Source organism: Polyodon spathula, chromosome 1 (genome assembly GCF_017654505.1).
Source record: "Polyodon spathula isolate WHYD16114869_AA chromosome 1, ASM1765450v1, whole genome shotgun sequence".
Classification (NCBI taxonomy): Eukaryota; Metazoa; Chordata; class Actinopteri; order Acipenseriformes; family Polyodontidae; genus Polyodon; species Polyodon spathula.
This window is the reverse complement of record NC_054534.1, coordinates 20,248,938-20,276,644: the sequence shown is the minus strand read 5'-3', so window position 1 is coordinate 20,276,644 and position 27,707 is coordinate 20,248,938. Positions and strand designations below refer to the sequence as shown.

Sequence of the window (27,707 nt, the reverse complement as noted above, 5' to 3'; positions counted from 1 at the left end):
TAGCTTTACAGCATTGACCAGCTGTGTTTAATTTTTTTTTTTTTTTGTTAGATAACATCTGAAAAACAAACACTTAGTTAAACACTCTCCTATTTGCAACATAATATTTCATATTACAGTATATAATTTTTATACTTGTTTTACTGCATCACACAGTATATTTGCTTGGAGGTCACCGAGTTTCAAATCCAGAGTACTTACAAAAGGAATGTATTAGTAAAACTCTTTATAAATATTTAAGTTTGTAACAACAAAATACATTTTTGGAATCATAATGAATATTACACAACAATGTACTGTTTTAGATTTAGCAGGACACAAAATCTAACCATCTGTAAGACAGGGCAAAATAAACTGTACAGTAATACTGAGACGTGTTACTTAATTTTTGGTACTTTATGTTTTTTTTTATGGATGGAGTCAAGTTTGACCAGTTTTCCTCAGTGCTAGTTAGCCAAGACCCCCAGTCTAAACCACTATTAAAAGCAATGCAGTAAAAATATATATATATATATATATTATATATATATAATATATATATATATATATATATATATATATATATATATATATATATATCTTTTCAGCATAGCACAGCAAAGAGGCATTCAGGCTTCTGCACAACAATACATACATTAGCATATATAACCTGATCACAAAGAAAAATACAGCAAGTGATCAATTGTAATGTGCACAGATAAAATACAGCAAGTGATCAATTGTAACGTGCACAGAATACATACAGCAAGTGATCAATTGTAACGTGCACAGAATACATACATACACTTTATTTCCTGAAAATGTTCCTTATTCTCTCATACGTCTGCAGTGTTATTTATGCAAGAAAAGTAAATCCGTAGAAAATATAGCAAGTGCTCATATGTGCCCCTCGTCTAGCATTTTGTTGACACCATCACATAGTTTCAGCAAATGGTGTTTGTAAGGTCCAAAGGGGTTGTACAAAACAGCAAGAAACTCGCAATCTGAAAAATGATCAAAGACAATATTGACTCGTCCATGGGATTTTACTGTTAGATGGCGATTGATAACCTGGTGGAGTAACTCCCTGCATTCATTCAAAAGTTTGGACAAAACATTCCGGTCAAAAGTAAAATCAACTTGGTGGAAACTGACGACAGTCATGGCCAACCCATGGACTTTTTTCTTAAACTTCTCCATGAGTGCTAGCTCTTCTTGGTTGAACTGGTTGTTCCTGAAGAGAACGGCCAGTTTGATGATTATCTTGATGAGGTTTTTGGTGATCTTCTCTGCCGCCTTTTTGTTTTGCGTGAACTCTCTGGTTATTCTGTACAACTCATCCAGGACCTCACTGCTGGTGTCGTCTATCAGTATTGTAGCGATTGACTTGGAGGCCATTTTCCCCAGTATCTTCTTCTGAGCCTGAACTGCCAGGCTCTTGGAACTAAAGACATCTGTGGCCACTGAAATAAATAAACAAATAAAAACATTGTTCATATAATGTCCCAGTGTTGTCTTTTCTTACAAAGCAAACAACTATAATAAGAACAAGGTCTGACAAAGAAAAAAAAAAACTATCTAAACTTAATTTCAGAATAATCACACAACCTCCTGCTGAGTTTACAAAAAAACATTTTTTTCTGAATTCATAGCTAATATGTCTGTTTAAACTGAGTCAGCCACCAGAACTTTCTGCCAACTTCCACTTTGAGCAACATTTACATTTGTTGAAAATCTATATTAAAGGTTCACTGGGTTGAGAAACAATGTATTTTTGTAAATGAATTAATTAATGCTTAATAAAGCCGATGTGGGACAATGGCAGGCAAGTCAGGCACAATGACGGCAGAACACACCTTACTCTTGACGCTCTCTCATTCAGTCCTCTCAAGCAGCAACTGCAAATTAAGTGGAGGTTTTGTGATGTAAAGACTAATGTCTTTCGGGGGCTACATTGCAACCACCATAAGTATTCCAATATCAATACCCAGCCTGACATCGCAAGGAATCTTCCTAGCATCTGCTAATTTCTACCTCAGTCTCCTATCCTGTTCTCCAATCACCGAACACCCAACCGCGAGTATGTGAAAACGTGCCTCTATATATACTGTTGTGCTGGGATTCAATTACTAATCAATTATTCACTTGAACCCCAGCATGTGAATTAATTATGTGCAACCTCGTGCTCACATTTAAACTACTTTAAATTTACGTGAAGTGATGTACAATCCCGTGCCTAAATACAAATATACATTTTAAACACTCGTGTTACAGACCCGTTTATATCCCGTGTACCAATGACTATACACCAACATTTAACACACCACACGCAACATATGACAGATAATATACACAGGGGCGGGCACTTTGTCACAAGTTCATATAACTGTTTACAAGCAATCATAAAAGTAACATGTACTGTATTTATTCTCTGAAAACACATGTGTTTAGCCCATCAGTGGGCTTACTGCAATAACTGACACCTACTAATCACCCAGAGTCTCTGCTTTGCAACATAACTCAATGCTCTAAGGATGCAACGATCACGCATTTCCCAAACCGACATCATAATATTCCAAACGGAACAATACCAACAAAAGATAAAACCAAAAACAATTTTTCTGTTCAATTAAAAAAAGCGGTAGCACATTTTGCTGCATGTATACAGATCATATTAACATCCCTTAATTTTAATATGGTAACATACATTAAAAGTTAGGACAAGACTTAACCGATTGATTCTGACTGCCTTCAGTAGGAATAGAAGTGGCTTCGTACTTAGTCTGAGCGTTCAGGTTTGTTGATGAAAGGTGCTCATGTTACTGTAGTATTACCAGACACAAACTCACTTGGCTGAAGCTGTATGTTTGAGTTAAAAAAAAAAAAAATTTAAAATTGTTAACTGTCGTGTCTGTTAAATTACTGTGTAGACCAAATACAAATACAAATGAAAATAATGATGCTAAACTGACTAAAACAGCCAAATACAAAAGTATTGAAAGAAAGTAACATGCTAGTTGATGTCCCGAACCATTGCAAAGCAGGAAAAGCAGTAAACTGAGCGAAGCTGCAAAACAAAACGACAGGGTATCTGGAAGCTGCTTTAAAATGAGATGCTTCTCTGAGCAGATTAGTTTACTCATTTTAAGGAAGATTAATTTACTGTGTATGTATTGAAATGAGTTTGGTTTGTCTGGTTCCTTTCTTGCTGCATTGTAAAATCAACATATTAATTGCATTAAAGTGTAAAGGCCTTATCCATAGAGCCATGTGCATTATAACAACAGGCTATATATAATAAAAAAGCATACTATACGACATCTGCATATGTTTTTTGGGGAGAGTTCTAAATTAAACGTGAAGTTAATATTTAAATAAATAAAACAGAAAAAACACCAAACTCAATGCATTTCTTTAACAGCAGCAATGAACTCAAGCAACTCATCACAAAGGCGATTGCCAGTAAGGACGTTTGCACAGGTGTTGAAGGTGAGACGAATAGTTACCTTCTCACCTCTTGTCACATGTTGAGGGTGCAACAATAATTGTGGGATACTTGTGGCTGCCGTACTGAGCTTAAACTATCAAAACAAAAAACATTTTCAAAAAGAAACAAGACAAGAATTGGAAAACAAATGACGTGAGTAAAAGAATAATCAAGTTGGAAGATAAAAGGGCTTCTGTAATATAGATATAAAAAATAAAAATATAAAATACTTTACCTGGAGGATCTAAAACAATAAAAATGTGCACATTAGCAAGTGTATCTTTCCTCGAACTCACAGTATTCTGGACACTTAAAATGTATTATGAAATAGAACAGTGAATACACCATCTTAACAGAGGAATGCAGAACACAGACAGGGTGTTATCTAAATATTTAAATAGAATTTCAATATTTTTATGTGCAAATCCAACTTGATTTTTAGTACCCCCGCCTTCATTTGTCTACAAGAAGTGTCTGACCTTTCGCGATACTTCAGCTGTTTTCCACGTATGGTGACGTCTGATAATTAAGAAATTTTCTAAGAAAAACACAGACTTATTTGGAAAACTACATGAATATGAACCTTGTCATCTGAAAATGTAACTGAAGACCCACCCAATATACTTTGCCAACATTTCTATTGCACAGACAATTCCAAGGCACCTGGGATGTGCTAATCATGTCCTGTAAGATTCATACATTTAAAAATTGCTGCAATTAGAGCACAACCTTTTTTACATTGAAGATATTTATATTAAACCACATTAGGGTTGCATTGAGTCTACAAGGGGAATAACTACCTTCTGCACAATGTTGGTAGAGGTGCTAAAAGCTTTTTTAAAAATCATGACAAGAGACCTTTATCTAAGGCCAGGACAAAATAATGGAGGTCTAAACATGTTACTAGCTAAAATGATATTGGGATTGAAAGAACTCTACCCACTTCAGCGGCTGCCAGGCTGAGTAAAGAAGCATGACAGGCAGTTTTAGCAGGCATGAGTTTCTGAGCTGATATTTGTTATGAAAACAATGTCAATAAAAAAAATAAAATGTCAATATAGAAATTGTGGCATGGAATATAAAACACACTTGAAACAGTATCATGCATCACACATATTCACTTGACAAATATACAGTCATTCGTAAGTACTGTTATCTTTGGCAAAGCACGCATATCCCAGGTGACAGGGATATACACTAAGGGAAGATGTCTATAAAACACTGTACATATACGTAATTATTACCCATTTTGTACTCCCTACTAGAGATTCAGTTATCCTTTGTAATGAAACTTGAAAAAGGACCTTTAATTTAGCATATGCCTTTAGATCTATGTGTAATAGATTCAACTGTAATGCTGGTTTCACAGACCCTGATTAGCACTAATCTTGGTCGACTAAATCCAAAATCAGGGTCTGTGAAACCAGCCAGAAAACCTTTTGTGTAAACAAAGACTAGATGAGAGATTTTAGTGTGTTTTGGTTTATGATCAGAATAAATCACTGAATCTGAACAAGGTCTGGTACCAACTGGTTTGGATTAGCAAGAGTAATTTACAGTACTGATCCAATGTCATTTGATCTACACGTAATTTAAACTCACATGTGTGTGTTAATGTTCTAACTGACTTGCCGATCAAGCATATACACACACACGCACGCACGCACGCACGCACAGGAAATAACAGAACTCAAGTTCCTCATTATTAAAGCACAACACATGTGACTGCACAAATATGCCTGAAAAGTTTGTTTTTCATACTTAAGAAAATGGATAATTATTAATCCGTCACAATACAAATATTCCAAAATCATATAAAATGGCCTAAAAACTATAATTTGTATGTTATCAAATTTTACATTATGCTGTACAAACCCATTTTCTTTAGGATGCCTTATTTAAATAAGCACAGTTTAAAAGAATGGAGACATGCTGAAATGTTTCTGTCAAATGGTTGGACTAGCAAGTATTTTTTCATTTTTATATGAAATTCAAACCCAGTGATTATTTATTTCTCTCTGTCAAGTGCTCAGTTATATTCTATTTTCATTGTTCATTTTTTTCCATGGTTCCAGATATCAGTGTAAAAACAAACAAAAACATTCATTTTCACATATGAACAAACCCATTATTTATAGGAGTCAAACAGATCTAGACCTTTTATAAATCTGATGGCTTTTTCTTTTTTTTTTTTTTACATAGTTGGCTGTCACACAGCACTGAGCCTTTGTCACATACATAATGTGTTATCAAAACTGTACTGTGGCCTGTTATGGCAGGATAGCAGGATTTCAAACTATCTCAAAAGGCCTCTTGTCATATAATTAAGAACAATATGTTTTTTCCTCTATATAGAACAGACAGCTCCACAAAACAAGGGCCCAGGGGGTAGTGTATGCTGCACAAACAATACTAACTGGAGTGGGGCTGATTCAGTCTCTTCTTGGCTTAGCAGTGTGGTCAAATGGTGTATGGCTACTGAAACAAAACATCCAACACCACTTCATCCACCAACAGAAATCAAAATATGTATTTTAGCTAAAGCATAATCATGACACCTCTGACACATTTACATGAATATTTTTAAGCAGAACTTGAATCTGTTACTCAAAAACAAACAACGTGCAGTATATTGGAGGGGTAGTTACTTTTTCATGTCCCCCCCCCCCTCCCCAACAATGTTCATTTCTTTACACCAACTAGTCATTACTGTGTTACAGGAACCACTTTTTTTTTTTTTCTTGCAATGATGTTCATTTTCAATTATTGTCAAGTTTCTTGACTGCAACCGAATTTTAGAAGAGCTCTCAGCTTGCAGTCTAACTATAGTGTAGACAAAAACAGATATTCTTCAGAGGTCAGATTGTAAATTCAATTCAGCAGTTAACCTTGTCTGCCTGCATTATCATTTCAGGAAATTCACATGTGCAAGAACAGAAGTATGTTTTTATATGCTGTGGTAAGCCCCCTCGGATTAAGGTTGGGCTGCGCCCTTGAAATGTTACCCAGACTAGAAAACTGTGGTTTAAGCGCTCTTCTTCATTCATCTCCCTCTCTTTCTCCACTTCTTCACCAGGGGTATCAAAGTCCAGTCCTCGAGGGCCGCAGGGTCTTCCAGTTTTCATTCCAACAATTGATCTAATTATTTGTTCAAGTGACATTTAATATTTTTCAAGGTCTTTTACAGTTGGTTTTAAAAATGCATTTGATTCACGGTACTACCTATGAAACATTTTGAGGCCTGAAGAGAAGTGACCACTGAAGTAATTCAGAGCTCAGGTGGAATGAGAGCCAGAAGACACTGCGGCCCTCCAGGACACCCCTGCTCTTCACTCTTCATTGCTCTGCTACGCACTCTCACAAACAAGCACTCTTCTTCCTTTTATACCATGAGGCCACGGGTTGATCGACAATGAACCATTCAATCACCCACCACCTGGCCACATTCCACACTCTTCCAATCAACTAATAAAACAGTCTAACAAAATACCAATCACACAATTTATCACTTAAACAGTTAAACAATCAAACAATGCAATGGGCTGTCAAGATGGAGTCAAGATGGCTGCCAGCCACCAAACACGAACCCACACCCACACCCACACATGTACCCATGCCATGAGCCTCTGCTCTCACATATACAGTAACAAACTCTGCCACGACTTTTTTTTTTTTTTTTTTTTTAAAGCCTGGCTGATCGCTAACCTGCTTGATCTGTGGCACTGAGATAAACCAACCCCAGGTGATTTTCCTCCCTAGCCCACAGGAGCGCAAAGGCCAATAACAGCCCTCTCTGTGGCTCCCTAGACAAGACCAGGAAGACCAGCTAGCTCCAGACCAACTGTAGTGCTTTTACTACTGTAGGCCAGCCTGAAACAAATGCATTGCAACAATTAGACCTAGTTCTCAATAAATGTAACATGGGAAACAGATCTGACATACAGTACTATATTTCATGTTAACTATGCATAAATGATAAACTTCACTGTTCTTAGAAGAGAGCTTGATTTGGATTATTAAGCTGTTTGGTCCTATTTTTTTATTTCCTTTATTTTCAGTCGATTATTAACCGGAATACAAAAAGGTTTTGAAAATATGCCCACAAGTTTTGTTATATGCAGTACCTTGTAAGATCCTTCAGGTTTGAGATACATACATATACATATATACACATATACACGCACACTCCTTTTAGCACATATAAAATATAAAAGAATACTCTTTTCTTAGATCAGTGTTATTTATTTTCAACACATTACACTTTAATTTTACTATCCATAACTACCTCCTTACTTCTGCAAAAAAAAAAAAAAAAAAAATCACATTAACGGAAATGCAACAATTTAATGATAAGAACTCTGCAACTATAATGATCTGAATCTTTCAGCAATGTATCGCTACTTCCTCAGAATAAAGCACCATTTCCCCAAAATGTCCCCTCACTCTCTCTTATACACAAACAGAAGCTCCCTTTGTACATCCAAATATTTCCAGAATATTAAAACAGTCACTAGCAGTGAACAATTGTGTTTTTGTTGGACACATTCCATAATTCAAACAAGCTGAACATCATTTATATATTTTATTTACCATCATGTATTCAAATAAACTGCTAAATAATATCGCTGCAAGTCATAATAGTAGTACAGTATTTCATGTACTACTATGTCACATTTTTCAATTTGTTAGTTTTTTCATAAGTATATAGAAAACTAGAAAGCGGTATGTAATTCAATTTTGAAGCAAGATCAGATAATTCAATAAGGTAATGCAAAACTTTTGGCCATAGCTGTACCTTAAGATAAATGTCAGCACCTAAAAACATATGTTAAAAAGCTCGAAACTACACATAAATCCCTTGGGCTTTTACCTTTCCTTGCTCTTTCCCTTGATATATAAAATACATAATAATAATAATAATAATAATAATAATAATAAGTTTAGCATTAACACATAATCCTAGGCTATCAAGTACTGTACACTTTTCTTTAAAACAGATTTATTACAATAGGGTTCAATTCAGTGCTGGGCTAGAGCAAAATATGATGTGGAAGTGTTTTCTGAAAATAAATACAGCTTACCAACAGAAACAATATAGTTGGTCTGACTTAACAGCTGCATAAACCTTTTCTTTTGAAACACAGAAGCAACTATAAAGAACATTCTTAGCACAAAACAGATTTACCTACAGACCCTTATTCCTGCTTCCAACAAGTTTACAATATTGAAAACATACCTTCTTTTGATTCATCAGCTTCTGAGCCCATGGTTTCAGTGTAACTCCCTGGAGACTGGATTACAGGTTATGTGCACTTAAAGCAAAAGAACTTCTCAAAAAAAGAAAGAAAACAAAAAGAGCCTGAGCTGGATAATTCTGTGATGTCAGCAAATGAGAAATTAGCTCAGGAAAACTGATTCCACTTCCCCTCAATTCAACTTCCAGCCAAGCGCCCGAGACAGTCTGCTGTTTTCACGTGTTGACAAAACGGCAACAGATTCTAGTTCTTTATCATTCTGCTACTCCAGTTCCTGGATAGGGTGGTGTTAATTTGTCAGTGCTTTTTTTCTGGAGTCATCACTATGAAAGCAATGTATTAAGTAGAAGGGTAAGGAGGCTCAGCAGGGAGTGCCTTCCTCGCAGTTTAATTACGCTCAGCACAAAAGACTTCTGACTGCAAGGGAAATACATTAAATACTTCCGTTAAATTGCACCTCTCAGCAATGCCAGCTATCTGGAAATGTGTGGCATTTGCCAACAGCAGACTTTTAAAAAGAAGAGACGTAGTGAAGAAGTGTCTAAAATGCATTAAAAAAAACAAAACAGCAGACATCATTATCAAGAAAAACAAACAAGGAGGTCTGCATATAATTGTTTTGTCTACAGTGGATTACCTTCTTTTTAAAAGTTGATCAAAACATATTCAGATGTGTAAACCATAAAATTACTTTAATAAAAAGAAAATGTACAAAACACTATGAAAACTTGAAAATGCTGAAGCCTTTGAGGTACATTTATTTAAATATATAATGATTTAAATATAACACACTAAATATGGTGGTTGTTGGAAGCTTGTGTGTTCACTGGATTTTCCACGTTACAGAAAATGTAGCTGGTCACAAAGATCACCACGGTAACATTTCAGTACAGTTTATCTGGATAAATAATGTTGCTATAATTTCTGCCTTGTCCCCATAGAGTACATTGGCTGGACTGTGTGGGTATGCCGCCATACCTGCTCTGTTGATAGACAAAGGATTTCAGTCTAAAAAGCAGTGGCTCTGGCACCAATCATGAGCACTACATTAAATCACTAAGATGGAATGTGACGTTTCTGTTTCATTGTAACAGTGTTCACTCTCATTACAATTTTACTTATATGGGCTACCTGTTAGCTCTTAGTCATGAATTAACAATTGGTGAGGATTGTTTTGTAATATCGAAAAGATACGAGCATATTGACCCTGCTAAATATAGCCCTTCCTGAAGGGGAAGTAGCAGAAAACCAAATGTTCTTTACTATTGCCATCAGCCTTCAGCTTGCAAGCATTTGTCAAATTGACATTTACTAATTCCAAAACATACTTGTGGTGCAGTACATTAGTATTTAAAAAATGTAGAGTATCTGCTGTTCAGAAAGGCAGATCTAAGGTCAATTATAGTTACTGTACCTTCCAAGTGTCTTTGAGTTAGACAGCACAAACTGTACGGTACTATTCATCCTTGCCAAGTGATTACATATTGCACCACCCTGCAGATTCTGCAGCCTACACCACTGTTGTGTCATAAACAGCATTATATTGTTGCTTTTTGATAACGTAGCATGTTTTATTATTATTTATTTATTTATCAGATATAGTCAGATATTCTTATTTTTAAACATTTCGTTTGCACTGTACTTTACCAGACCAGAAAATGTATTTTTCACCATTCTGATCACAGATGGGATGACCAGTTACTGTTCAGGCTGCTTTTCCCCATATTACTCAAATCTCAAAACACTAAGTGATTACACAGTCACTTTGGTGGTCGTTCCATTTTCAAGGTTTTATCAAGAATACAAGCTAATTTAAACCTCCATAGGACCATATCACAAAGACAGCCGGAGTGGGTGACGTCAGCCCAGAAACAGGAAATAAACAAAGAGGTGGAGTTTGGTGGAGCTGAGCGAATGGCTTTGCTCAGCATTTAATGAGTGAACAGAACAGACAGAAAATAAACAGTTGTAACAAACAAAAAACACAGGACACAGCACATTAACCAAAACAAAAGAGACAAACAAAACGGACTATCACTAAACAAAACACGGTGAGCTTCTATTTAACGTGTATTATTCTTCTTATTATTCTTATTACCTCCGTCTCCAATCCCGTTCTCCACTCACCAAACACACAACCCCGAGTATGTGAAAACATGCTGCTTTTATGCAGCTGTACTGAGACTCGACTGCTAATCAATCATTCAATTGGAGTCGCAGTACACGTGAATTAATAAAGTGCAATTCCCCGTGCTCATATATTATTACTTTTTACTTGCACGTGAAGTGCTGTGCAATCCTCGTGCCTAAATACAAATATACATTTTAAACACTCGTGTTACACAGACCCGTTTATATCCCCGTGTACCAATGACTATACACCAACATTAACACACAACATATAATACACACAGGGGCGGGCACTTTGCCACAGACCAAAAACAATTGATCTCTGAATCAACCTGCATCGCAACTGTTTCAGCTAAATAATAACAATGGTTCCAAACACTTTCTTAGCAGCAATAAAGTGATTTAGTGGAACATACTGCACTCTTTTTGAAGTCTACACAAACATGTCAGTCATGCAACATGTAAGTGCCTTGGCCTGAGCCATCATGGGCAGTCAGGAAGGCATTGAGTCATAATGCAACTCCATCCTCAGCATTACTGAGTCTTAATTCTTCATGAAAGTTGGGACTAAAACGAATCACCTACAAATCAGAATCAAAGCCTGTCAGAATAGCTCTCTCTTTAATAGTTCACAATCTACACCATGTTGCTACATACTGGCTTCAATGACAGTTTTGACTTCCCACAGTCAGTACAGTGCTACTGGACATCAAACAGGACTAACACTATAACACATCAGTCACACTAAGGTGATTCACACATCTACACTTTGAAGAAAAAATGCGTAAACACTTGGAGACAAATCACCAGAATATGTCTAGCAGTAATAATAATAATAATAATAATAATAATAATAATAATAATAATAATAATAATAATACTAGACCTGCCAGGCAGTTTTATGGCTCCCAAGCCCCAGTATCAGTACCTGTCTAAGCGTGTTTAGTTCTCAATGCGCCAAGTTTAAAATCAGCAACTTCAACAGTTCCACAGAAGGTGGTTTTGAAAGTTTTTTTTCCCAAAAATGCATCAGGCGGCCATCTTGTTTAACACACAAATGCCATTTTTGAAAATGTTAATTTTACCGACACAGGAACCATGGTTTCCAAGTGAAGTGTCTCAAGTGAACCATTTTTAAACTGAAGCAGTTTTAAATATAAGAAGAAAATGTAGGAGTGGCAGCCATATTGTTTCATGAAACATAACCATTTTAACATATTTGTATTCCGTTATCACCGGAACGATGACTACCAAGTTTGGAGTCTGTTGGTCAGACGGTTTTCAAGGCGCGTTTCGGTGAAATTTGCGGCAGCCACTTTACTATTGAATTGTATCACAGCAGCTTCTGCTTTGCAAGCAGGTTTGGTTGGTGATAATATCTGCCAAGTGTCAGATCAATCACTTCAACTGTGCCAATGAAGAACATTTCGGGAGGTTTCAAGAAGAAATACGTCACATGGCCATTTCAGTATAACACCAGTTTCTTAAAAGCCAGTTGTATTGCTACAGTGTCAAGGATGATGCTTGTGAAGTTTGGAGTTAGTCAAGTAAATTGTTTGTCAACTGACGCAGGTTTAAATTTCAAATGTAAACGTACAGCTGGCAGCCATCTTGTTTTATAAAACATAACCATTTTGACATATTTGTATTCCATTGTTACTGGGACAATAACTACCATGTTTGGAGTTTGTTGGTTAAATGGTTTTCAAATAGCAACAGTTTGCTGTTAAGGGCGTGTTTCGTTAAAGTTTATGGCAGCCATTTTGACACTAAAGTTTATCGCAGAAACTTCTGCTTCACAAACTTGATGCAGGTTTGGATGCTGATGATATATGCCAAGTTTCAGATCAATCACTTCACCGGTTCCCAAGAAGAAGATTTCAAAAGGTTTTATCGAAAAATGAGTCACGGCGCCAATTGCAAGAATGCAGCAGTAAAAAATTTTCAGCACCAGACAGCCAATGTATCCAGCTTGTTAGCTGCCAAGTCAGAACCTGATCAGTCACACAGCTTCAAAGCAGCAGCAGTTTAAAGATTTGGGAAGGAAAAAAAAATTAAATAAAAACAATAAATAAATAAATAAATAAAAAGAAATCTTAACAATAACAATAGGTTTCCCAGCCTTTGGCTTGCAAGCCTAATAATACCAAACTAACCATGGTTTCTATGGTTTGACAGATACACTACTACATTTCCGCTTCAAACACGAACACAAATTTTATAAAATAAATATAATATGTGTGTGTTTTTTCTATGGCTTTACACCATGTCAGTGTTTTCAGAATGAGCACAGTTTATGGACTGTTTTTAGTAAAGGCATCAGCCTTACTATTTTGTACTTAAAACCAACGTAATCAGCTGATCAACAGCACTTACAATCTTTCTCTAATTCTGTTTTAAATGCATGTTTTTTAATTGATTGTACTTTAAACCTCTTTACACTAGCATAAAAACACTCCTTTCTGGTGAATATCTTTATTAAGCCAGTTTATGCCCCAGACCAGTGGTTCGGAACCTCTGGTCCATAAATAAACCCCAGGTGGTCCGCAAACATCTCCCAAAGTTCGGTTAAGCAGTTCTAGCATAACCCCATTTCTACACAATCACACATAGTACTGCTGCAAGACCTGTATTACTAAGCAACACAACAAACAGCTTTAACCACATTATATAGAATTCTAAGATATGTATGTAGTCTGTACCACCACCCCCCTTATCTGTTTTATTTTAATACAGCTGTGTTTACAATTTATATTAGCTCCCATTGATGCAATACCAAACGTTGTCTTCAAAGCCGCCATTAACTGAAACAGCTTTTTAGTGTGAAACAAATACTAACTAAATAGCTGGCACACTTGTCTTGTGCATCTATGTGACCAACAATAGTCACGTAAATGCACCTCTTTCTAATCTGTGCTCTCATTCTACTGCTTGTTTTCACGGTTCAGGTGAAAAAAAACAAAAACAAAACAAAAACACTAATCTGTTTCCAGCTTTTTCACTCCGCAAAAGTAGCACAGTATTCAATATTCCTAACTCGGTTGGAATGACTAATAAAAAAAATAATAATACATTAATTAAAAACCGCAGTGTTTGTACATTTTCAAAAATATAAATGATGTGCCACAGTGTTGCCATATAGGACTATTCCTATTATTTCCACATTAGACATTTTTGGAGAGGTTAGCTGCATAGTAACAGAGATTAAGGTGAAACAAAAATGATCGATTTCATGTTTAATTTCCATGTTTAATTTCTCACAACACTATATGTCAAAAGGAGATTCTCTTAAAACTTCCTCTGGAAATAATGAGTACAGTCTGTTCTTGAAGCGGTTATATTTATCCAAAACAGGAATTGATGACTCTCAGCCACAAGCAAATAAGGCCTCTGTTTCAATTACAATCCAGAATATTTAGCACCTTATTTGTCGGAGGTTTTATCAAACAAAGCTCTTAAACCTGCAAACTTGAGACGTCATTTATCTACAAAGCATTCAAAAAATGAAAAGAAAACAAAACAAAAAAAAACTGGACTTTATTAATTTATTGTCTACATGTATTTATACATATACACATACAAATTAGTTTAAAAATGCTGTTGTGAAATAATACATGGCAAGTGGTCCGTGGGAAAAAATCTAAATACCAAGATGGTTCCTCACTGAAAAAGGCTGGGAACCACTGCCCCAGACCAATGGCACTCTGTCCCATGATATATACAGGAGTCCAACTCATTGTATATGTTCCAATCAACAATTAAAGCTAACCTTTTAAAACACTCATGACTGCACAGGGGCTTTGCTATGCTCAGTGATTTGGGGAGTTTGTTTCACATTGTCATTTCATCCCTTAACAGCTACAAGAGGCAGTTCTCTTTTACTGTTTCACAGTAGGTCTCTGTGGTGCCAGGGTATGACCACATCAAATCAGCTAATGCAAATATTTTCTGGTAAGTGCATGGTAGTTGCATGTGACATTTTCAAGCAAAGTGACTCAAATTAGGACTACTGAATTTCACAGACAATAACTAAATTCCTTCAACAGGTGTCTGAAGGTTCCACTTACAATTACTAGATTTTCTATGAAACTGTAACACGTTGTAAGTTCACTGAAATATTCAAAATAAATGGCAAGGTATAAGCGAAGATCTTTGCACCACTCTTCTGACAAAAAAATGTTCCTAAAACCTCAGTTCAGTTTTGCTAAATACATGACAAATTACAGGATCCTGGGAACCTAAAACACATCCAGTGCTAGTCCTTACCACTTACTGTAGACACAACGGTGCCAGGCCTTCAAATAAAGGTAGAAAAGGCCATTCCACTCCAGGTTTAACAGGTGCAATTATATATAGGGCTTCTGTTTTTCGGGTTTTATTAATTGTATTTCTAAGTGCTTATTTTTTAGCTATTTTCGAGTTTTATGCAAATTGTTTTTTTTTTTGGGGGGGGGGGGGGGCTTTTGTTTTTGATACACTGTATGCCATTTGTGTTTTCGGTTACTTTCCAAAATGCTTGAGCCTTTTATTTTGTGTCAAAATATGTACAGCAACTCGACAGTACTTGCACACTTAAGTTGTACCCTCTTTCCTTCGCCGTCTTCCACAATAAAATCCTGATGGTCACGGGCAAATTCTTCTTGGGTTTTTGTGTGTAGGCATTTCTGTACATTTCGTCACAATTCTGTTTTAAAACCTCCATATCGTTATACAGCTTTAAATCCCGCTAACAAGCCTCCATCCTGATTGTAATCTCGTTTTAAATCTTGCAAGCAGAGTCTCCAATAGAAATGTAGGAATGTGCTGTCACTCAGTAGTTGGGGCAGGTATACAGTATTCAGAACTAATCAATGATAGATACAAGTCAGGAAGGCCAGACATTGCCCAGCAGCACAGGGAAATGTATTTATTATTATTTTTGTAGTAGGTTTTATTTATTTTTTTATTTGAAAGGGTAAGGTCAATGTGAACAGATTAATTTCTAGTTGTTATAGTGTTTCCTGTCTATCCACCGATTAAAAGCTTTTTGTATCGAGGGTGTCTTATCGGGTTTTATCGGTTAAAACAGAATATCAGAAAAGCCCTAATTATATAATTAACTACTTCAATGTCTGGACGAAGGTTTGGCCACTTCAGAAATAAGGTGTACAACATTAGATCATTTTTTTCACAAGAGGTATCACTCATGCTATTTGGTTTCCAGTTCTGTTTTCATCACATTCTTGAAACTATTTTTTAAAGTTTGAGTTTAGCAAGGTTCATAGCTTTGTGTACAGAGCACAACATGATACTTCTAGTTAGTTACCTATAAATACTCTTTCATCAACATAAAACTAAAGGTAGTAAAGTGAGACTCATCTGATTACTAGTCTCACCCTCTACACCTGTGTGAGCCTCCTGCTGACAACGACATTCCGATGGACTAGCCGAGTTCATTTCAGCTGCTAACGAGATGCAAGGAGTCTTTTTTTTTTTCATTACAGGTAAGCTCACACAAACGTGTAATGAATACTGAGTCAAAGCAATGGAAGAAGTGGAAACCAAAGAACATGATATTACGCAGGTGTGAGAATTATTTCAGTTTGTACTCCCTATTCATTCTACCTTTAAGTATCTTAAACATGAAACAACGCCAATAAAACAGCCAACAGTTTAAAAGGTGAGAGGGAGGTAATCTGAGTACACATCACTGAAGATACATCTGGAATCAATATAAACTAATTATACAGAACCCCCAAAGCTAGTAAGCCTATCAAACTATTTATATGCTTCGTCTGTGTAAATAAAACATTTGGGGGGGAGACTCAACATTGCTGTATCAACAGAAGAACTGGTGGCAGCACTACAGTACTGTATAGCCCTGGTTAGATGCAATGCAAAAAATAAAAATTATTAATAATAATAATAATAATAATAATAATAATAATAATAATAATAATAAATAATAATAATAAAATACTGAAAATGAGAAACATCAATTTGGCTATGTTGCCCCTTCTTTCCTGGAACAAGCAACTATTGAAGCTAGTAGGAGCATTACAAGGGTCTCAATATCTTAAACCATTAAACAGAAACTCCCTTTTTAAGCTGAGCATCTGTTTTTAATACATGCTGGTCTCCATGTGGTATTGTATTGAATAAGTGAATTAGGAGGATTCTTTTTTTGCAGTAGCAGCAGCAGGACGAAACACACTTTATTGGTGAAAATAAATAAGTAAGTACATTAACATTTCATATTATAATTGTTTTAGAATTAAAGTGATGGATATTATGTAGCGTAGTAAAAAGGTGAGACTTATTTTTTACATGTAAACAAAGCTTATGTCACAGTTATTCCAATGTGTTTAATTTACATTATGCTAGTTAATTCAAAGAAGCATTTGAGATTTTTTATAACATTACTTTTTACTGTGTCAGCTTCACTTTAATGTGGAGTTGATGTGAAGCAAGTCTGAATATTTATTACATTTTCCATGAAAATGCCATTTCAGTTGCAGTCCTAGTTAATTCCAAAGGGGGGGGGGGGGAGCCATAAACACAGGCTGAAAGGGATCAATGATAAAAATAAAAATAAAAATGGATGCATTTGCACTAAGTGCACACACTTTTGTGCACTGGAAATGGGCTTTTCTTAGCATTAATTTGTGTTGTAAATGACATCCCCTTTGGCTAATGTAAGATATCAAAGATATCCTGTTGCAAATCAGTTTCAATCACAATGGACACACCGGTCACTGCATAATGGAGGGATTGACATGTGATCGTTTGAATTACTGCAGTATATGGTTAAGCATACAAGTTCAGTATAAAGCAATTTTATCAGGCCACTATCAGTCTATCCATGACAACAACCGACAGGCTGCATAGGATCAGAGGATGATTCAAAATGAGAGGCAGAACCACAATAAATGTCTTGTTTAAAGTAAACTGTAAAATTGTTGAAATATTTGTGTTGGAATATGCTTTCAAAATTGTATAATGCAACAAAAATATATATTAAAAGTGTTAATGCGTTACAGAAGGTTTCTCACTGATAAGTTACCTTTTCTCAGTCAAAACAGCAAGTTTCTCAGTATCTAAAAAGCTCAGAGAGAATGCTGATTATGCATTATATATCAATGCTAATGATATTGTTTTGTTTTACTTAATCAATGGGGTATGGCTGCTACCTGACTGATAACATTTTCTCGTACACAAAACCTAAATCACCTAGTGAATAATAAAAAAAAAAACAGATGTAGGTTAAAATCAACTTCCAGAGTTTTTGTTTAACAAATGATCACCGCTATATTAATGACTGATACAACTGCTTTAACAACTTTACAGTTAGAGAATCCATAAATGTTATTATTTATTATTTGTATTTTTCTGTTGTCTGTGTGTGTCTACATATATATATATATATATATAAAAAAAAATCAAACCATTATGCTACCTGTACCAAAAAAGTGGACAAGAAATTAGAATTTCACATAGTGGGGTACATAAGAATACCAACAGTATGTTAATTCAATTAACCTTTTGGATTTAACCATTATTGGCTGTACAGGCAAAACGAACAGTTCAGCGTTCCTTTTTCTAAACATGATATTTGCTAACTATAAGCCCAAGTGAGATTTCTATAGTGCTGTTCTTGTTCACATAAGCGTGCTACAGCAGCTGTCACATTCCAGACAGTGCATGCTGCACCAGCTCCACTATCAATACATTCCAGTGCATGCTGCACCAGCTCCACTATCAATACATTCCAGACAGTGCATGCTGCACCAGCTCCACTATCAATACATTCCAGACAGTGCATGCTGCACCAGCTCCACTATCAATACATTCCAGACAGTGCATGCTGCACCAGCCCCACTATCAATACATTCCAGACAGTGCATGCTGCACCAGCTCCACTATCAATACATTCCAGACAGTGCATGCTGCACCAGCTCCACTATCAATACATTCCAGACAGTGCATGCTGCACCAGCTCCACTATCAATACATTCCAGACAGTGCATGCTGCACCAGCTCCACTATCAATCATGCTGCATCCACTATCAATACATTCCAGTGCATGCTGCACCAGCTCCACTATCAATACATTCCAGTGCATGCTTCCACTATCAATACAGACAGTGCATGCTGCACCAGCTCCACTATCAATACATTCCAGTGCATGCTGCACCAGCTCCACTATCAATACATTCCAGTGCATGCTGCACCAGCTCCACTATCGATACATTCCAGACAGTGCATGCTGCACCAGCTCCACTATCAATACATTCCAGACAGTGCATGCTGCACCAGCTCCACTATCAATACATTCCAGACAGTGCATGCTGCACCAGCCCCACTATCAATACATTCCAGACAGTGCATGCTGCACCAGCTCCACTATCAATACATTCCAGACAGTGCATGCTGCACCAGCTCCACTATCAATACATTCCAGACAGTGCATGCTGCACCAGCTCCACTATCAATACATTCCAGACAGTGCATGCTGCACCAGCTCCACTATCAATACATTCCAGACAGTGCATGTTGCTATTAAATAAGTCATTCAGAAATATTATGCAGTCCAATAATGCATGTTGGTCTCTCCGACTGCGAAGGACATAGCAGTAGATTCTTAACATCTAGCCATATACTGCTCTCAGTATTTTACTTTACTGTACCAGTGTTGTAGCCTCTGCTGTAGAATGCAATCATTGTTTATTTTTATTTTTTTAAACCGCAAATTTCACTTTTAATCTGTATATGTGACACTAACATAATGAAAGGATACTGAACAAGAGACCTGATCCACCATTTACCCTCTGTATGCACGTAAAAACGGATATGACTTAAACAAATCCATAATTGACACATCACCCTAAGGTGTTTTTTGTTACTGATTATTGGTTAGGCAACAGCAAAACTGACTATTAAAATATTTGTCAATTTGTGAAACCTGACATACATTTAAATACTTAATGTAGAGTTGATGTATAACTGTGTTTATAATTGTGATATTTTTGCTGATTATCTATCTAAAACATCACTGCACAACACCAGCGTTAATAAGAATGCATGTATGGTTTGGTGATATTTTAAAACTTTTAATACATTGCATAGAGGAAATACCTACAGTACTTGTTTAAACTACCTTGCTCTGGGCATTCAAATGGCAGCAGCACACAAAGGGATTTATGCTGTAAATATTGCATTAACATCAAATATTAACTACTATTATAACATATTTTAATGCAAGGAAATGTAAATCTGCTAAGTAGGTGTTACAAATAAATGATTTAATGAGACACCATTACTTCAATATTTGATTACTTGGGCACAAGATTAACCATTTAAAGAACATTTCTCTTAAAGGAGTGCTATCAGACATTTTAAAATTATTTCTTTCCTCCTTTTTCAACATTATTACTGGTACTCACTTCACTGTGGACCAGTGATAATAATGCTAGCGCTAAATCGATTTTAACTACGATTTTTACTACGCCTGTAGTACTCCTTTACCATTCATTTGAAATTGTAATCAATTTAATTTATTACCTTTGTCAGTGACTGACCTTAGCTTAACATATTAATTTCAATGGACAGCCTTCTTTTGTCTCTCTAAGATCCACCCAGACACCTGGAGAGGGACCACATAACTCACTTCATGTATGGCCACCGTGGGCTGACAAGAAGGCACTAATCTGACACCGAAGCAGGTCTGAAGGAGTCCTGTTAATCCTTTCAGGGAGGCTGATGCTTTCATGCATTACGATATAAATACAAAAAAGTAGACTCTTATGTTGCTGAATGGCTGCTGAAGTGACACGATAAACAAACACAAAAAATCCCTGACACACACTTGAAATATTTAACAGAGAATGGTGCTGCATCTGCTCCTACCACCTTTTGCTTTCTTTTGTTATTGAGTACCTAGGCATGGCACAATGGGAAGCGGAGGGGCTGGGATGTTTGCAGTGGAACAGCAAACACAGCTGATATCCATCTCACCGCTGCACTGACCCTCCTCCAAGAGAACAATGGTTTTCGTGCTGTTTGCATTGACTTTTTATTCAACGCTTTGTTAGGATTTAAGACCAGTTTGTTTTATACCTGCTTGTCACTCACCTTCAAAATCTGATATACTGTTTTCTGCGGGAGATTACAATAATAATACAACTGCAGTGTTCATAAAAGCAAACAAATCTGTTTGATTATTGTAGTTGTTCCACATATTTAAATGAATCTGAAAGCTGTAACCGTGGCAAGTTGTAGGCGTTAAATATGAGTGTCTCTGTTTAATACAACTGAGGAAGGAAGCTGTCCAGGATGTGGGAGGCCTGCAGTAAATTCTTACTTCAGAAAAGACACCTTTACCATGACTCTTATCTTTAGTCATAAGCACCTGGTATTATACTGCACAATGTATATCTTTTATGCAATACTATATCTTGATAAAAGGCATGTATGTAAAATAGTACTCAAGCATGAAAACAATATTCATTGTACAATTCATTTCTGGACTATCTAAAATAAACTGTATACCATATTCAAAAACTCTGTTAGCTGCCCCAACCCAAGTTGCCCCTTAGAAACTTGCAGTCTTGATTTTCAATTGGGCTTTGGATCCTGGTTCTATCTGACATTTTTTTTACTAAGTACCAGGTGGTTCAATGAAAATTAGTCAGAGTTTTTTTTTTTTTTTTTTTTTTTTTTATGGTAATGTTGCTAGTGGCACAGATTTTTTTTTTCCCATGCACACTGCACAGCTGCACGGTGGAAATGTTTTTGCAGAAGTACAATGTAGGGCTGTACAGAAAATAAGAGTTTTGACCTCTTCTCACAGCAGGATTTTCAATTAAAAAGCAAAGCAATAGTATTTGTTCAAATAGCAAAACACAATTTATATTACATCTGTCTTGCAAGGGGTGTTTTTTAAGGCTTTATTTTATTTGAAGGAGTTGAAATGCACACTGTAAGGGGTATACTGATGGAATACAGGCCTGAGTGGTCGCAGTGGCTCAATACAAACAGTCCTTGTACGAGAGATTCTGCATCACAAGATGTACCCATTTAGTTTGTTTCTCAGTTGTGTTGCCGACTGGGGTCTGAATTTACACCAAATGTATTTTCTGACGCAGTGATTTTGGACCAAACCCTTTTTTGACAGTACAAAGCTGTGTCTAGAGCTAGAGATCTAGCTTGCATAAAAGAGAGTGAAAGTGAAATATTGTAGATACTTCACAACTACTAAATTTGGAAGTGGAAGGCTCAAAGGCCTACTCCTCCATCCTGTGCATTCCTCTGTTGGGGTAGATTAACGCCTCTGAAATGTGCTAGCAACTATAAAACGTACCAAATAAATCATTATTAGGATATCACATAGATTTTTACAAGCACTCTATTTATAGTATACTGTCTGTGACAATTATGGCATGGTTTAGGTTTATTTATCATTAAATATATTTGCATGTGAACACCACAAATGTAAAACAACCCATGTCACATTACTGGGGGTTTAACTTCATGCCTGACTCTGAACTTTCAGCTTTCAGGTGACTTGACACATCACTTTATACTAGGGCTGATTAAAACAACAATCATGATTAATCTTGAGATTTAAAAAAAAATAACCTCATTTAATCTTGGTTTTAGTCGCATATTTAATTGATACACTTACTGCACTCCATCTCATTTAAGTTTGTTTCAATACTGGTGCTATTTTATTATTATTATTATTATTATTATTATATTATTATTATTATTATTATTATTATTCAAAAAACACAACCTAGCATAAAAATCCTGTTTTCCTATTTTCTGGATTCTCTTTATAGTTTTATATTTATTTACAATCCAGTTTGTTGTTAAATTGTTTGAACCAACTGCTAAATCACAATGGAGTCAGTTTATTACACCCCTTACTGCATTTACAATGATCAATTTCCTTTACTCTTAAACTGATGTTTTTCATTGCTGTTTAAATAATAATAATAATAATAATAATAATAATAATAATAATAATAATAATAATAATTTTAAATTTTATTGATAACTTGAAATTGCCTAAAGAAAACAAAACATTCACTTAGTAATGGTTACATCCTCCATAATTGTAAAAATATCATTTAAAAATAAATGTAGTTGAAATAGAACAAAGCTACAATTTGAATGGGTCTGCAGTCGGTATCTCTCCAACAGCACTGTTGTTGTATTTTTGTCTGTAACAGAAAAAACTACTGGACTGTATTTTGAGAAGTGAAAGCATGTTTAGCACGCAGGTGGTACAGCAGACTAGATCCACGCCTGTGATACTGGAACTCACTTTGACAGTGGATACAAGTAACTCTTGTTATATCCAGCGAACCATCAGAAAGATTGTAATTATGGTATGCCAAGAGGGACAAGAAAAAAAAACAAAAAAAACAAAAAATGTACGCGTTAATCGCAGAAGTTAACTGTGATTAACTGGCAGCCCTACTTTATTCAGTTTTGACATGGCAGTGGCTAATACATTTAAATTGGGCCCTGTTGGTTCCAATCTGTTTAAATTCACCCAGCTGATTTTACCATTTGTTTTGACAATGGAACATGTGATTAGATGCCCATATTCCATAGTTGGAACAGTTGCCAGTGTCAGCTACAAGTCCCTTCATTCACGATCGCTGCAAATCCATGAATCAAGCCAAATATGATACTATAAGTATAACCAGTGCTGTTGGATAGGTACCAACTGCACAAGTCGACTGAGAAGTTGCTGAACAGAAGCTAGGCTTTAATTGTTGAGCAGTTTTGTCTAGTGTTTAGAAGTGTTATCTGAGGCTTATAGTCTAGCAATATTCTTAATGAAAGCTGTTTTAATTATGTACACCATGTAATGTAACAGAGCACTTAATGAAATGACTAGTAGTCTTGTGATGCTCTGTTTATTCAACTTCTATATTATGTTTACCTTTAATTTAGCTGCTGGTGACTTTGCTTAGCAACTAGGGCCATTTCAGTATGGCTAGATTTTTTTTTTTTTTTTATTTATTTTTTTTATTTTTATAAGGAATCTTATAGAATCTTGTATTTCAAAATATATCTCAAGGCTGAAACCATAAACTGTTACAAATTAAACTTTACAATGGCTATTTTTGATTTCTTAAAAAAAAACAAAAAAACATTAAGACTGCAACTAGGCCAATCAAGTGTTCAGAAATATTTATTTGTAGTATTCCGTAAGGGGTCTGTCTCTTTCTGATGTTTATGTTAACTGTACTTTCATAATAAAGAACACAACTAAATAAATAAATTGCATATATACATACATATGCATTTCTCTCTGAGGACCAAATAAAGCAAGTTCCTTTCCATTCCTAAAATGCCATTCATTTTAGTCTCTGTTGGGCAAGGTAGTAACAACTGATGCAACTTCAAGCCTATGTGTTGAAGACTCATATATAAAGAACACAATCATGTGTCTAGAAGGGAAACATTCTGTGAGTGTTAAGTACCTTTATAGTCTCAGCATGTAAATGCCTTTCTACATAAACTAGAGTAGTTATTAGTCCACAAACCACCCATTTAACACGTTTGCATACCCCTGTTACTTTTGACATCTGTACTCCTTAGAAAACATAGTTAATTAAAACATCCTTCATACCATTTCCACGCTGACCTGAATGCTTTGAAATACTGCATAGCATTTCAAACAAGGACAAAAATACATTTATATCTCACCTGTGAGAAAAGGGTGTAGTGGACGATTGTGAAACATTTTGCTTTAGCAGCACTTACTGAATCACATGTTGACTACAACTGTACCCATAGTAGAGAGCATCACCAGTAGAGGATCCTGCAGTTACAACACAAATTAAATATGCAAACCCTTTAAAAACAAGTCGTAGTCCCATAGCCTTATGCATGCAAAAACGCATACGTTACGAGAGTGAAAAAACAACTATTGTTTTATTCGTCACAATGGTTACGAAAACAAAACAACAACAAAAAAACCATCCCTAATGGTAAACACACCTAGATGCACTGCACAGCTGTCCATACACGTTTTTTTTTTTTTTTTTTTTTTTAACCCTTTCCCATGCAACATGTCTGTATAGCCCAACACCGGGGTTTTAGTCATGCAAGTTATGTATCCAACTACCCATAAGCTAAACTGACATGAGTGAGATAGAAATTGAGACTACAGTTCTTTTTATTATTATTATTCATAAAGTTAGCATTTGTCAATCCAAAAATATTCTACTTACACACTGCTATGCATGATATTGAAAGGTCAGTCTTGTTACATGCCCGAACAGATTTAGCCTCACATAGTGTGTGGTTATTGTTCTTTTCAATCAACTTTTCGAACAGCACATCTGTCTCCATAAACCACATGCCCCAACAGGTCATTTACATTGTCGATTATGCTGGTAAACAATCTCATTGCAAGCCAGGGCGCAACAAACAACAATCTTTAATTACAGCAGCCCGCGTCATTTTAATTTAAAGTAATCTTAAAACATACATTTATAAAGCATACGACAGTCTTTACTCAAATAACCTTTCACGATACACTTTGCATTGCAATTGAGAACTTTTATTTTATCAACATAATCAGAACGTTTGAGAAGTATCTGCCAGATATACACATCTACTTTGATTACAGTATTGCTGACCCAGTGCATTCAGACGTACACTGACACTACCATACAAAGCTATATGTGTGTTCGTGTTACTTGTTATCACGCTAAAAATACAATATGAGACACGGGTTTCCAACACCGAAAACATACTCCTTTTGAATTTCTAAAAAAAAAAAAAAAAAAAAAAAAGACAGTAATAATAATGATTTAAAAAACAAAAACAGAAAAACCCAAGAAATTGCATTTGGTAAGTACTTACTCTGCTTGAGTTCAGCAAAGTTCGTTTAATCCAATTAAGAACAGCACGAATTACACCGCTTGAAAAAAAGTATAACGTCCCAGCTCTGGAACCCGATGTTCCAAATATGAATGTCTGTGTAACTTAACGAGAGCAAATGGGCGATTCTGAAGTTTGACAGCGGAAATGCCTCCCCTTTCCAGAAACCCAATAGTACCCGACTGACAATCAGCATCACCAATCGACGTTTTGAATGTACTTTAAACCAATAAGCAGACACGGTGGGGAAGAAAGAGACAGCTGCAGACACTGAACGTTTTACAGGGACTTGCCGGAGTTTACCGTGGCCTTCTGGCTATGCCATGGAATAGTTTTGATATATTGTGTATGCTTTAGAAGCATACTAGTTTACTAAAAAAAAACAAAAAAAACATTAAGTCTATAATTTATTAAAACAAAAATGTGCAGTAACAGCCCGACATGACTTAACATGACTTTTAATTATATGTTTTGTGGGCTGGAATAACTCTTTGAAGCAATAAGTTGAACCACATCATTAATCATACCTTAAATGCGTCTTATGAAATACTTTCAGCACAGTATGTACCAGTATTCTTCAAGGCCTATTTTTATTGCCATGCTGGTTAGTAGTTATGTTTACCTGTTTTCTTCAGCCTTTTTTAAATTACATTTTGAAGTTAGGCTTGTATGTGTTTCAGATGAATACATTGCTAAGAACTGTTGACCCATCAGAAGGAATGTCTGAATGAGGCAGGGTTAAGCCATGTGGATTTGATCCTGGTATCAGACTCTTAAGACTTATGAATGGTCCTTTGTATTAGGCATCAAAATATTAACATGTGTCCTTGTTATATACTCAATTACCAATGTCAGTGTTGTTCATTTTTAGAACCAAGCAGCAGTTTAGTTTGGTAAAGTATTGATTGACTGCATTGAATCATTGCAAGATGCAAGCACAGCAAAATGTGATCACCACTCTGTTTTTCAGGTTGCGAAAGTGAGGACTTCCATACATACATTCTGTAGTAACAGCTGTTTTTCAGAGAGCCTACCACTCTGCCCTGATCAAGATCACAAGAGCAAAGTGGAGGGTACTTGTAGCACTCACAATGTAAGCGGCTTATAGTTCCACTTGTCCCACAGTACTGTATGTCACTCATATCCATAGAATAATAGCAGAAAGGAAAACATTCTCTCTTCCCCAGTGTTACATAAAAGCTTGGAATACCTATCATTATGTATGAAGACATTACCAGGATTTCAAAACGAAGTAATATTAGACTGCTTCTCTCCCAGACCTTTACCATATTAATCTGAATTGCAATTGCCAGTCAACGTAAGAACCTAGTTTGGCAAGCTTTATTGTTTAAATATCACAAATCACACTTAATGCATGTATTTACAAAATGTTCACCAATTTGGAGATGGTACACAGGGGCATGTGAATGAACCTTTTAGCTGGATAATAATGTTTATGAAATGAAAGATTAAGTAGCTTCTCATTTGAAAAAAAAGTCCCTTTTTTATGATGTTTGTAATCATTCTTGGCATGTATTACTATATATTATATGATATATTATATATATATATATATATATATATATATATATATAGATATATATATATATATATATATATATGCGTCGTATCCGGAGATCAGACAAAGGGCTAACAAAGTTATTTACTCCAACTGGCCTTTTGAAAAATGTTTAATGAAGGAAAAAAAACACCACATAATTGAATTCTAAAATGACTAAGAAAAAAAACAAAAACAAGTAGGACTACTTACACACCCCTATGTTTAATTAATTTATTAATTATTTCTGGTTTGACAACTTTATTGGGTGTGTTTTTCCTCTCTTAAAAATGTGCCAGTGACAATTTAGAGTAAAAAGTTTGGAGAACCTTGCTGAAGTGTCTTTATTGAAGTGCCTTCTGCTGACCTGCCTCTTTAGGCTTCCTTTTGTGCTCCTATTTCTGAAGCCCCA

At 35.7% G+C, this 27,707-nt stretch overlaps 1 protein-coding gene across 3 annotated transcripts; it reads right to left on the bottom strand.

The window, feature by feature from the left end:
- LOC121315376 (tumor necrosis factor alpha-induced protein 8) lies at positions 1–25,875 on the bottom strand. Of its 3 annotated transcripts, none has more exons than XM_041249418.1 (2): positions 25,720–25,875; positions 1–1,442 (listed from the first exon to the last, which is right to left on the bottom strand). In XM_041249418.1, coding segments are annotated over exons 1-2 (567 nt in total). In that variant the 5' UTR covers positions 25,721–25,875; the 3' UTR covers positions 1–876. The 3 variants fall into 3 exon arrangements, with proteins under 3 accessions (XP_041105352.1, XP_041105341.1, XP_041105361.1); XM_041249407.1 differs by lacking the exon at positions 25,720–25,875 and adding an exon at positions 8,703–9,130; XM_041249427.1 differs by lacking the exon at positions 25,720–25,875 and adding an exon at positions 4,970–5,093.
- Positions 25,876–27,707: the final 1,832 nt, after the last annotated feature.